Genomic DNA, 13,005 nt, shown 5'->3' with positions numbered 1-13,005 from the left:
TCTATACGCATCCCACAGAGCCACTACCCAATTACATACAGCAGTTACTGATGTAAAATCATCTCCCGGGCCAGGGAAATAGCACGTACCTGCCATAAATGTTGGATAAGGTTTTCAAAGTAGCACAGGGGATTTAGTCGTATATCTCCCAATAAAATTAGCACTTAATGAAATAATAAAAGTAGGCAAGCTTTTTGAATAGGCTAAAAGCTGTATCTGCTTCCAGAGAAGGAAGGATAAAATGGATCATTGTTTTTAACAGGGGCAATCATTCCATGGCTATAGACCCTTCCTTCTTCCTAAAGGTTGTCTTATCAGTCTCAGTTTTAAGTATGGCTGAGTAGCATTGGCAGCTGAGCTTAACTTTGAACTCTTCAGAGGTTTTATTTTCTGTATTTAAATCATTCTGAATAAGAAAACATAAACTAGGTAGCCATTTGGATCATTGGACAGTCGGGGAATTTCCACAAAGGACACACCAGGCAGGTCAGGTAAAGGCTGGACTTAAGAGAGTTCAAAATTAAAAACCAGACAAACACCTCCCATCTTGACTGATTTGTTGGACCAAAGAAACCCCAAAGTCTCCTGCAGTAGAAATTCCTCATTTTGGGGACTGTGTCCAGTTCTGGCCCCCGCAGTACGAGAGAGACCTGGCCATCCCAGTGAGAGCCCAACGGAGGTTCACCAAGATGGCCAAAGGAAAAGAGCACCTGTCCTGTGAGGAGAGCTGCGACTGTTCAGCCTGGAAAAGAGGAGGCTCAGGGGGGATCTTATCAATGTCTAGAAATACCTGATGGGAGGCTGCAAAGAGAACAGAGCCAGGCCCTCTTCAGTGGTGCTCAGCACCAGGACAAGAGGCAAGGGACACCAAATGGAACAAGAGGTTCCAGCTAAACTTCAGGAAGCACTTGTTCACGGTGTGAGTGACCAAGCACAGGAACAGGTTGCCCAGCAAGGCCACTCAAGAGGTGCCTTCCAGCCTCAACCGTTCTGTGATTCTGTGTGAAGACCGCCCGTGTCTGATTCAGACCCTATCAATCAAAACTATATATGTATGTGCATACACAGGTACGTCTATATGCACATTAATGTCTTGCGCCTGTGACCCCTGCTATATACAGAATGTCTTGTGCCTGTGACCCCTGCTAGCCCTAAGAAGGAGAAAAAGTTTCCACCTGTTCTTAGATTTTTGCCAGCTAAAGTGTTCAGGGTACAAAATCATTTAAAACCTTTCTTGTGCACCAATAACTTGCTCGACCTATACTATATTTCTTGCTGCTCAGCCAGCAGTAATGGTGTTTCCAAACAGGAGTTATGATGAAGTATTATGGCATTTCTTAGCAACAGGTATAGCACCCATAGCCATTAACATAAATAATTCAGGTGATTCAGCCAGTACTTGAAAAATGTCTTCTCTCAGCTGTTACCTATTGTTCAGAGTAAACAAGAACACCTGAGAGAATTGGACATTGAAGCAACAGGTGCAATGGCAACAGAAGTCTGCAACAAGAGTGAAGGCTTAGACAGGAGCTTCTGGAGCTTCAAACCAGCCAGCACGATGCATAATCTGTTGCAGAAACTGCTCCCGTTCTAGATTATGGCCACTACTAGACTTTCTCAGGGCTACTGTCCTTTGTAGGATAGGCTGCTGCTATTTGTGTGGGAGCAAGTTCAAACAGAGGAGCTCTACAAACAAGCGAATATGAAAGCACCATTTTCTGAACTCATTTCATCAGAATAAATCAGGAAAACTCTTGACTAATACCAGCTAAAATACTCCTGATTTACAGTGGGATGGCAAGTCTGAATCCAAAGCACAGAATGGGCGTGAGTGAAAATACGACCACCTCTTCTCATGTACTTTCCCCTCATTGTGTTCCTGATAACTAGAGAAGTACACTCTTCCCATTTCCCAGGTGATGGTTTTGAGCACAGAGTAAGCTACCTACAGCCAGAGAGGAAGTCTCTTTCAGAGCCAAGGTCAGCAATCAAATTCACTACGGACTCATCAACTGAGATTCTTTTTATGGGAATACCATGGTTGCCGTAACACAGACTAACAACCCATAGCATTCATCACTGTGAGCACTCCTTAGTGAAAAGTAAAACCATCCCATCACACATCTCAATAAACCAGCAGAGCTAACACATGGCAAGAAAACATTTCTTCTTGCCCCTCAAAGCAATCAGCTTATGCTGCTGAAGCAGGAAGCTTGTTTGCCCCCTGCACTGTTTTAATCTAGCGCATGCAGCTGCAAATGTTGTCTTTGCTCACAAAGCTTCCTAAATCCTTTTTTAAATTCTACTTAACTCTTTGCCTTGATGACTGCCTATGGCAATTGGATTCCATAGATAGAAAATATATTGCACAAAATAATATTGAAAATGTATTCTGGAAGGTTTTGCTCTGTGATTTGGGATACAGAGGCTGCAATTAACTGACTGCACCAGGCACCTGATGAAGTTTCATCTTACATGAAGTTCCCTTTTCCTCCATGATTTCTATTACCCTGCGTTACTCTTTATTCCGCACAGCTGACTTACTGGTTCCTTTTTAGGTCCTCCGAGGAAAATACTGGCCCTCACAAATGTATTTGAACACCTATGCAGCCATGCATGTAAATATAGGGAAGCAACAGCACACACAAAGGTTAGGATCTTCCATCACACAGAGCACCACAGGGACTCTCTGGAGTCTGCTCCCATGCTGAAATCAGTGAATGACTTTAATGGGAGCAGGGCTGAGCTAATGCTGGCACTTTGGAAAATCCCACCCAACGGATTTGGTGATACTGAAAGTGCTTGAGGTGGGTTAACTGTAGGGCATTTCCACTAATGAGGAATGGCACAATCATCTTTATTAGTTTTCCTTCTCTAAAGTGCAATTAGAATGTATATTTTTTATATCTTTAGGAAAAAAAAATATTGTAAAATACCTTTATTTTTAGAGTTTCTTACTGAGAGGCAGATCAACGAGTAGCTTTCTGCAGCACAGCTACAAGACTTAAGATCTACCATGCTCCCAGGCTCTATTAATACTCTAGCTGCCTCTCTTTTTCCTTCATCTGACTTAGTATGACTGCAAGGGGAAATAACGTGGCTGTGGGTCCCAACCACAGCAGTTGTGCTACTTATTCACAAAAGAAGCTTTTTCATCATATTTTTGGAGGTGGGAGGAGCCAATACTTTTCTATCTTCAAAACCAAGAGGAAAAAAAATCTCAGTACAGAAGATGCATTTGGAAAAGGCCCATTAGCACAGGAAAACAAAAACAAAAACAGTGACATGAACTGGAATGAGGGGTCAACAACAACAAGGGAGGTGATGTAAACAAATGCTAATGTAGGAGACCTTGACTCTGGCATGGTCACTTTTTGGAGAAGTCACTACATGTAAGGGTAGTCATTTAAAAAAAAAAAAAAACGAAAGCTATGGCAGCAACTAAATCTGCTAGTAAATACACCTTGGAATATCTTTACTTTCTTTGAGTGATGCCTCTGAAAATTATGATGTCATTCATTCGTAAGAATTATGAGGATCTGGCCCACTTAAAATACAAACAGTGATTCTTTTCCATACATGCATTCTAACAGCACCAGAGCTTTCATGATAGGAGCAGACGTCACACGTACCTTCATAAGCATTAAATCATCCAACCTGCTGTGGTGTAATGGCAAAGGTTTGGCCATTTACACCACAGTGAAATGCCAGAAGTCCTGCAGTCACAAAAACCATTACTTAACATTAAAACAAACAAACAAAAAGAAAAAAACCCTCCACAATACGTTTAAAATACTAAATGAGGTGAATGGCAGGGTGGGATGGGAAAAGAAATTGGCCATGAGGCCTCCCCTCAGCCTGCTCTGCTCTGGGCTGAACAAACCAAGGGGCCTCAGACACTCAGTACATCTTGCCCTCCAGATCCTTCACCTTCTTTGTAGCTCTCCTTTGGACACTGTAGTAGTTTTATGTCCTTTTTACACTGTGGTGCCCAGAGCCACACACAGTGCTCGAGGTGAGGCACACAAGCACAGAGCAGAGCAGGACAATCCCTTCCCTCAACCAGCTCGCAGTGCTGCGCTTGGTGCACCCATTTGTGCACTGGCCATAACTGCAAGGGGATGCTTTGTGTGTATGCACTGGAGCGATGTAGTACAGCTGCTGGAGCTGCAGAGAGAACTCTGCACAACTCTGTTACAGTGCTGGCACAACTTCTGTTTTTCCAGTTACCATTAAATGTTCTTTCCCAGCGATCTTAAGCCATGCCTTGCACCCAGATCCCATTCTGAACAGTGCCGTGCTCAAGTGGACCTTTTCCCTTTCTGGAGCCAGCTGGCACCAAGTTGCACGACTGCGTAGAAAGTACAGCTTTCTACAGAAGTTCTGTGTTATTTAACTTTATCAAATGTTTATATAGCACTACTGTTTTTTTTCCATGTCATTTTTGTGCATATGTGAATTATTTGACATATGCCTTGTAAATCATATATTAGGATTTACTGGAATTTCTGTCTTGACCACTTGAAGTGACATTGGCTGGACTTGTCACATTATTTAAAGAAATAGTTTAAACTACTGCAGTTGTTTTTAACTGCCAAGTGATTGAAAATAGTTGTGGGACATTTCAGATTCTTTTTTGAACAGCTGGAGATGAATGGACAGTAGATTTTTGAACAGTAAATTTCAGTTTTTTTCTCATTGTATCTTGAAACTTTTACAGTTTATTTCAAAACTCTAGTTTTGAAATGAAAAGTGAACAATAAACATTTCAGCATGTTTAACATGTCCCATGAAATGTTTCCAGACTTGTAAGAGAGCCATCATGATTTTTGGAATAATTTCAGTGTTGAGATAGGAAGAACTAAATGGCATTTCAGAATAACTTTCAAGATTTTTACTCAAGATTTGATGGGCAAAAATCCAAGCAATCTTCATTAGTAATTCTCTCAGAGAAAAAAATCCTTCTTGAATCTCAACTTATATTTCTGATGTAGACTACTTGTGAGTGTCTGCTTCAGGAAAACTCAACTGCCTTAAGTATCAGTATGATTTCTCTACAAGTCTAACACTGCACACATGTGTAATGCTACATATGGGTACACACACACAATATAAGTATGCATATAATTTATACTGAAGCAGTCAGGGATTACCTCTAACTAAATGAAGAGTGGGATCAAGTGAACATATGGTGTTAAGAAAGCTGGAAGTAAAATCCCCCTCCATCTTACTTTGCCACACTTATATTGCTTATTAGAGGATTACTTCTGAGTCAGTGTGCACAAGCTTTCTGAAAAAGGATCGACAGGCAAGTTTCAAGTTATGAGGGAAATCCTGCAAAATGATACTGTCCAGGTGAAAGGTACTTTTTATCCTATTAGCATCTTAAAACTATTTTTCCCTTGCACTGTATCAGTGTGTACATGCAGAAGAAGAGAGGACCTAGTGGCTACTTTTGACTCATCATCATATTGTGGCAGGTAGCTTTTCTGTAATTCAGCCTACAGTCATAACTGGATGCTGCCTTCTTATTAAATGTCTTTTTATATGCATATTAAATAGGGACTGGAAAGGTCATAAACCTGTACTAAACTGACATTTTTTCAGCCCTAAGATCTACAAATGTACTTCAAGAAGTTATTTGTGATATTAGATTTAAAAATCAATGATTTTCTTGATTACTTACCTGACACCTAGGCCTAAAACAGATATAAAAAACATGCAACATTTATTGTATATACTGACCAGTAGCAAACTAGAGATCACAGAGTGAAAACAGCTTCAAAGGACAGTCTCCATTATTTCCCACTAACTGTACACCTGTGCATTTACTCATGTAGCCAGTTCATATTGCCCAATAGACCCTCTTCACTTAAGTCCTTTTCAACTGAACGGTCGCCATCCCCTAGAAGTACAACCTCTCTTCTCCTCTATATTCTAAAATAAACTCCCTGAACAAAAATATGAAGCCACTGCATGGCCCCTGAGAAACCTCTTCCATATGCATTCCGTTTTGACATCTGTAACCGCCACCACTGGAACCAGTAGGAATACAAATGTCTCAAAATAGCAATCTGGCAATGCTTACAGTGCACAAAATCAATGCACATAACTGCCTGTTTTTATCTTTGCTATTCTCGTCCTTCCTTTCCCACTTCCTCCATCTGACATTGTTCCCCTTTTTCTATTGTGTCAAAACCGACTGTCAGCTCTTTAGTAAGATGTAGGTCCCCTGTTACATGTGTGTGAATATCTGGCATAGAAGAGCACTGACAGTAAGGGCAGGATCTGGGCCACCACACCCATACCGCTGTCTGGGATGGCAATACTGACTCATGCAGCAGGCAGTAAAGCCCACGTGTCCAGCCAGGCTGCACCAGCTGTGCTACAGACCTACTGCCCCGAAGGCCAGCGTGCAACCAGTATGCTCAGTGCCCTTGGACACTGTGGATGGTTGGTCTGGCTAGAGTGGCTCGACTGGAGACATCCAGCCTTCAGGCTGCGTGGCCAGAGTGACTGCCTGCAGGGCTGCTTCAGCAGCTCCAGACAAACATCCACCTTCTGTCAGGATGGCACTTCTGCACCGGAGCCTGTGCCCTGCTACAATACAAACAAAAAAGGGTACAAAAGAAGCCTGGCATATCCAGGGACTTACCCCTGCTGATTTACAAAGGTGCTGGAGAACATTCAAGCTGCCTGGCCGCGCTCCAGCCTCACCAGAAAAGGGACCTGGGCTGCAGCTGCAGGCCTGCCCCTGCGGCAGGTTGTGCTGTGCTGGTGCTGTGGGTGACGGCTCCCCAGGCTGGGCAGCACGTGTGCAGCCACAGGCAGACATCCTGCACTGCCTGCTCCTCTGCTAGGACTGGGGAGCAGGACGGGGAGTGCCAGGCCCTTGGTGGCTGCAGGAGGATGTGGCAAGGTTCTTATTGCTTCCCGCAGCTCTCCTCAGTCACAGCCAAAAAATGGTGGTGAGCACTGCGCAGCTGGGCCAGGCCGGGGGAGCGGTGATGCCTACAGCTGTGTCGCCTTTAGATAGTTCATGAGCAGTGCTCGGTTTTTTTTGTTGTTTTACAGCCAACCAGAAATCAGCCCCAGCAGCACCCCATATGCTCTTAGTCTTTTGCTTGCTTCGATATGTTTATTACACAGGTTTATTTAGGATCCAACTATGACTGTGTCATGGGTTTGTCGTATACACTGTCAAAGACATAGACCGAGCCCAGCACCCGTGTTTAAAACATTATGGTTGTGTCTGGAAAGTCAGAAAAGTGGGAGTATGATTTGTTCTGAGCTATTCTTACATCACTGTAAACACATTTAACTAGCTAAACAGAAAGCCTGCCACTAAATGTCAAGTTGCAACCAGATCCCCAGCATGCCAAGACCACATCCCTATAGTTCCAGATTTCCCTTTCAGTGAGTAACCCAGTAGTGCCTCGCGTTAAGCAGCTGATAGCAGGACTGTTGTTACATACATCCTGCTCATCTGACCCCATGCACAGATCCGCCTCTCGCCATATCACCAGGGCCTCCGAGGGAAGAAGCGTAACTTCTCCAGAAAACGATGTAACCAGAGCCTGAATTACTGCTGGTCAGAACGTTGTATGCAAGATGGTATAAGTAAGATGCACAGAAGCTTACTCCCATTCCCCAGAAAAATATTTTCTTCTTCTTCCAAAAGACTTACGTAAGTTTCAAAGAGACAAATTCACCCTCTGCTACATCTGCAGGCCTCCAAAATCTTCCCTAACCCTGTCTGCTGCCTCACCATCTTACTTTCGCTAACTGAAAGGTAATTCTAATTAATTTTCTGTTGCTGTTGAGCCTATGTTGAGACCCCTTAGTCTGCAATATCCAGTCCTGCATGTGTGTTCAGGCTATCTGCAACCTCCCATAAATGCTTCCTGCTTCAAGATTTCAAGATCCAAATCGCTCCCTAGGTGTTGATATATTTGTTGCCTCCTTTGAAACTAAAGACTCCATGGATAGCAAAGAGTGTATTCAGGCAACACATGCTGCTAATTCTCTCTGAAAGTCTAGGATTAAAGCTAAGACCTCTAAAAGCCTGTGCTGTTACATATATATCTATATATATAAATATATCAATCACAGAAAGGAAATTTTGGCAGCATTTATAACTCTAACATACACGAGAGAGTCCTAAGTAGAAAGTATTTTGGCCATTGTAACTAATGCTGGGCTAGTGTAAACTATATGGGTTACATCTTTTTTTTCCCCTCTCTATTAGTTGCCCCTCCAGTAGGAGGACTGTTTGAACAGTTGGCAAATTCAGTCTAGCATTGACCTGGCACATTGTTTCCTGCTACTTGCATTACTATTCCTCTCTTAGCAAGCATCACGTGGGATGAGCACCATAAATCTCGATTAGAGTTGAGAGGCAGCGCTCATTTTTAATTTTCTAGGGTTCTTTAGTTTGTGATACAGTCCAAATATGGCTGGAACCCACTGTGCGTATTTAACTTGCTATGTATTTAACTTTGCCTTTCCCACTGAAATGTGTCATCTGTACTAAAGAGAGTTGAGTTCTGCAGCACAAATTCCCTTCTGTCTAAGTAGTAATTGCTGTGCAAAAATGAGGTCATTGTCTGTGAGGAACATTTTTTTAAATGTTTATGAAATGATTTATTTTGCTTAAAAAATAAAAGGAATATTTCAAATTGATGTGGTTTTGTTGTTTGCTGCTGCAAAATCAGCCTTAAATGAATACTCATAACATGCAGAATAGGGCTGGGAGGGAGCAGGCCAAGGACATTTCTTAATGGAAGTGATTTTCTGCTAACGCAGAACTGCGTGAAGCAAGAAAAGGTCTCAAACCTGGCTGCTTAAACTTGTGAGTCTGTGTGTTGATGACTAAATAAAATGGCCTGTTTTTCCAAAATGTTTGGCAGGCACTCACATTTCAGTGAAATCAACAGGCATTGCATATGTTTAACACCCTGGAAAATCAGGCCACTTATATTTAGGAGTTTAAATATGACATTTGAAACTTAAAGTTCATCTCCTAGAGTTAAAATATTATGCTAGAGTATCCAAAGCCTATTTGGAAGTAGTAAGTCTGATGTAGTGGTTGAGGTTACAGTTAACTAATATAAGCAATTGTTATGCTGACCTCCCCGCTCTGCCGTGAAAACATTACCTGTATAGTTCTGGGAGACCCACCCTTGTGACAACAATGTTCTTCATGGATATGAGCCCCAGCAGTCAGCATTTTCGTAAGAAAAATCATGTTTGAACACAACTTATCAAAATAAGGATTTTGCGGCTTGGTCCATTCTATTTTAAATTATTGCAGAAGCACTAGCTGTGCAGATGTCGTTCAGGGCAGAGGTACCATTGCACTCTGAGAAGAGCTGGATGCCTGGAGCCTTGGCGTTCTGCTGCCCTGTTGTCTGGATTTCCAGACCGGGGAAGGCTGAGGATTTGGGGGAAAGCACCTCTCACAGGCAGTGCTGAATTGGCATGGTCATTCAGTCACACTGCTCAAGTCCTTTCCCAGTAAATGCCTAGTCAAAATTAAGCACGGGTAAAAGAGTTTCTCTAATTCACGGAACAGGAACTTTATTTGCTTCTCACTGCTTGGCCTGGGATGCCGAACAGGTGAGCCGATCTGCTTTTCTGAGTAACCACTACTGTGCTGACTGGCCGTTCGTGAGGGACCAGAGGGAGAGGTGCTGGGTCTGTGGTGCCCACTCTGCTCTGAAAAAGGATCAAGGACCACTGCCCTTCAGTCCAGGAGATCCCTGTGCCTGCACTGGTACCAGAGAAAGTCATCATGATGGATTCCAGGTGGAACCTGGCCTCATCTCTCTTTTTGTCACATGGTGCATTAAAAGACAGTCCTGGAAGCCACAGCATTTCTTTGCCAGTCACCATGGATGTTAGGTCCATCCTTTCATCATTATGAAAGAACAATGGCTTGTTGCTTCAAATGTTAATCAGAGCATCATACACAGCTCTGCCCAGGGCTGCCAGCCACCATGGATGCAGAGTCCCGCTTTTTGCTTGATACTTTGGCCTGTGTTGAGGTTTTGTGAGTAGCGGCACAGCCACAGGCAAGGCTCTGCAGTGCTGTGTAGCCAGCTCAGCCCAGCAGCAGCGGTGGTGCAGCCGTAGGCATGTGCAGTTTGTCCCCAGTAGCTCGTTTAAAGCGGCAGCACTGTTTCTCAGTGATGCTCCTGTATCTGCACAGCTATCTTTAGTATGAACTTCCAACATGTAGCTCATTTATTTTGCATGTCAGAAAAGAAAAAGCTCCTTAAATAAATTCAAGTGCTTTCAAAGAATTTGTTATCTCATCACCACTCCCTACTTCTAAATATCCTGGCAAACATAGGATTCCTACAAACAGCATTTTCCATTTCCACTTACTTCCACCAGCCACAAGACACAGTGGTCACAGCCCCCCTCCCTGGTTTATCTGGTGGAAGAGAATAGAAGAAAATCACTACAATACATGCTCTATTTCTGTGTGGTTTGAAAAGGGATTTAAAGGGCAAGTACTGCAGAGAGACTGCAAGAGTCTGAATGTTATTTGTTAAATATCATTTGAACAGTGCCTGTGGTGGAAAGTCCGTTATCTTCTAGAGGCCAAGACTTCCCCAGTTGTGTAAACACGTTCTCAGAAGGCAGCTGTGGGTTAGATCACCACTGTGCTATCCACAGGAGGGGAAGGCTGGAGTTCATGCATCCTCCAAAGCTCTGACCCCAACTCAAATTAGGGAAGACTCTTGGTGACTTTAATGGGCTTTGGACCAGATCTCACCCATCAGCAGTACTGAATGGGTGTGCAACCCAGATTCCAGAACAAGAACTGCTGGATATGTCCTCCAGATACAGACCGAGTCCTGGTGGGGACCATGAGGACAATGCAGGCTCCTTAGAGCCTGCTCTGAGCAATGTGTGTGACTACAGCCTGCCTCATGTCATGCCTCAAGCACCTTCAGAGATCTTTCTGCCATTTAGGCTTACAACACAGCTGTGACTCTGTAACTAGCTTATAGCAAAAGAAGTGGACAGAGAAGCAGGGCTGCATTTGCAGGTGCTGAATATGTGCAACACCTGAAGATTTTGAAAAAAAGGTAAGGCCGTAGCTTCTCTGGGAAAAAACTCAGGCTTCTACTTATTTAGCCACAAAAGGGTTTTGTCTGAAAGCCAGAATTAAAACTCAAAAGTTCCTGTCTTAGGCCAAAAACCCTTTGTGGGATAGTGTTTCATTATAGAAGTTATTTATCTACCGAAACTATTTAAAGACAGGAAGTGTTATCTGTGGCTAGGATTAATCATCTCTGTCACATAGCCTGTCTCCTGAATGAGAGATTAATGTGGAGTATAGCTTCCTGACAGGCAAGAAGCAATAGTATGGATTTTGTTAATTTCTGTGGTAAGAAACAAAGCCAAGTAAATTGCACAATGCGTGGCATGTTGGGACACGGTCAGCCAAAAATATCTCAGTTGAGACTGCTTGTTGTGCCAGACTTGATAGATGGAAAAGGGCAAGGAAACCTCTGTCACACTCCAACATCCAAGCCTACCATGCCAAAAAGGAGAATGACCAAGATGTTGGACATATGGCACAGAGGAGGCAGCTCCCATCTTTCCTGCCAAACTTCTTATTTTCTCCCTCAAGAAAAAATGGGAGTGAAAGAAAAGTAGGAGACCACAGGGGGATGGAGCCAACACATGGAACGGCAACACCAAAGACGCTGCCATAGGAGCAGAGACAGAATAGCAGAAAACGTGGCAGCCTAAGTTGGCATTTGCTGCCTTGTGTGCTCAGCCAGCTCCTGGCACCCTGACCACACACAGCATGCATACAGGCAGGATGCGGCGAGACCTGACCTCAGAACATCCTTCCGAGGCTCCTGTCACGCTGCCAACTTGCAGATATAACGCCTTGCCCTTTGTGCACATTCACAGAGGAGGGGAACTTGGGCCAGTGAGCTGGGGTAAGGTTTTACTTGTTTAACTTGATGGAAGGAGGTCATCACACATATCTTTTGTCTCCCTAGATGAGGCTGCCTTGTCTGCTCTGCTATTTGTGTAGCCGTCTACACAGCTGAAATGTTTGCATTATTTTTCCCGGGCCCTGCAGCCAGTGCACCACTATTTGAGCTGGTAAGATGCCAGACTCTTACTCAGTTCTAAGAGTGAGAGGGTGATCTAGTCGGCTTTGTTATGTTACTGTCGGCCACAGCAGCAAGATAGCAGACACCACCACCATCAGGATCATCAAAGAGAACATTCACTTGCAGGAAAAAAAAAAGCCAGGACATAAGTTACACCACAGATCTATTTCTAGCCAAAAATAGTATCTATCATTATCAGAGCATGTATGCTAGAAAAAGGTCAGGGCTTGACCTGCTCTTGTTGGATGATATGATGGGCTGCTGTTAGTAATGGTATGATTGGAGCCATATGGGATATCCAGAAAATTATGTGCTAATTATGCATTAATGTGATCAGCTCATATGTGCCTAATGACTGGGTCTCTAGTGCTGCTGTACAGTTTATTCCCCAGCAGACTGACGACGTGTGATAACTTCAGTAGTGAATACAGGAATCTGCTATTTGAAGAAAAAAGGATCTGTGGCCCGACTCACTTTTTTCACCTTACATTTACGATGGGGTTGTTCATTTCCAACGAGAATTGTTTCTGTTCTGATGGGGGAGAAGAGGGTCTTTGAAGCATAATACAATAGGGCACTGCCTTGTGTGCTACAGCCTGAGAGTAACAGAACAGGATCAAACTAGTTCAAACATCCCCTGTTTATCTTAGCAGGGCATCCAAAGACTATTTTTAATCCTTTGAGTGCTTTATACCTTTAAGACGGTAATTCTGAAACCAAGAAGCGCTCACTGTAACATTAAGTATTGATTAGTTACAACCCAGCTTGCACTCCAAGTGTTTTTGTGGTGTACTGCTGAACTAACACGGCTTGTATTTTCACTCCACTATTCCTTAAAGGTCTCAAGTTTCAATGAACT

General features: G+C 43.3%; 1 protein-coding gene across 1 annotated transcript in view; it reads right to left on the bottom strand.

The window, feature by feature from the left end:
- The window catches only part of RAPH1 (Ras association (RalGDS/AF-6) and pleckstrin homology domains 1), an 89,250-nt gene extending 82,249 nt beyond the window's left edge, over window positions 1-7,001 (bottom strand). Inside the window, exon 1 of the mRNA XM_035571779.2 lies at window positions 6,656-7,001. Within this exon, the coding sequence (XP_035427672.1) occupies window positions 6,656-6,835 (180 nt within the window). The 5' untranslated portion in view covers window positions 6,836-7,001. The remainder of the gene's footprint in view (window positions 1-6,655) is intronic.
- Between the last annotated feature and the right edge of the window lie 6,004 nt (window positions 7,002-13,005).

This window comes from Cygnus atratus, chromosome 6 (assembly GCF_013377495.2).
Source record: "Cygnus atratus isolate AKBS03 ecotype Queensland, Australia chromosome 6, CAtr_DNAZoo_HiC_assembly, whole genome shotgun sequence".
NCBI classification, from domain to species: domain Eukaryota; kingdom Metazoa; phylum Chordata; class Aves; order Anseriformes; family Anatidae; genus Cygnus; species Cygnus atratus.
The sequence above is the reverse complement of the archived record's forward strand: the minus strand, read 5'-3'. Positions and strand labels throughout refer to the sequence as shown.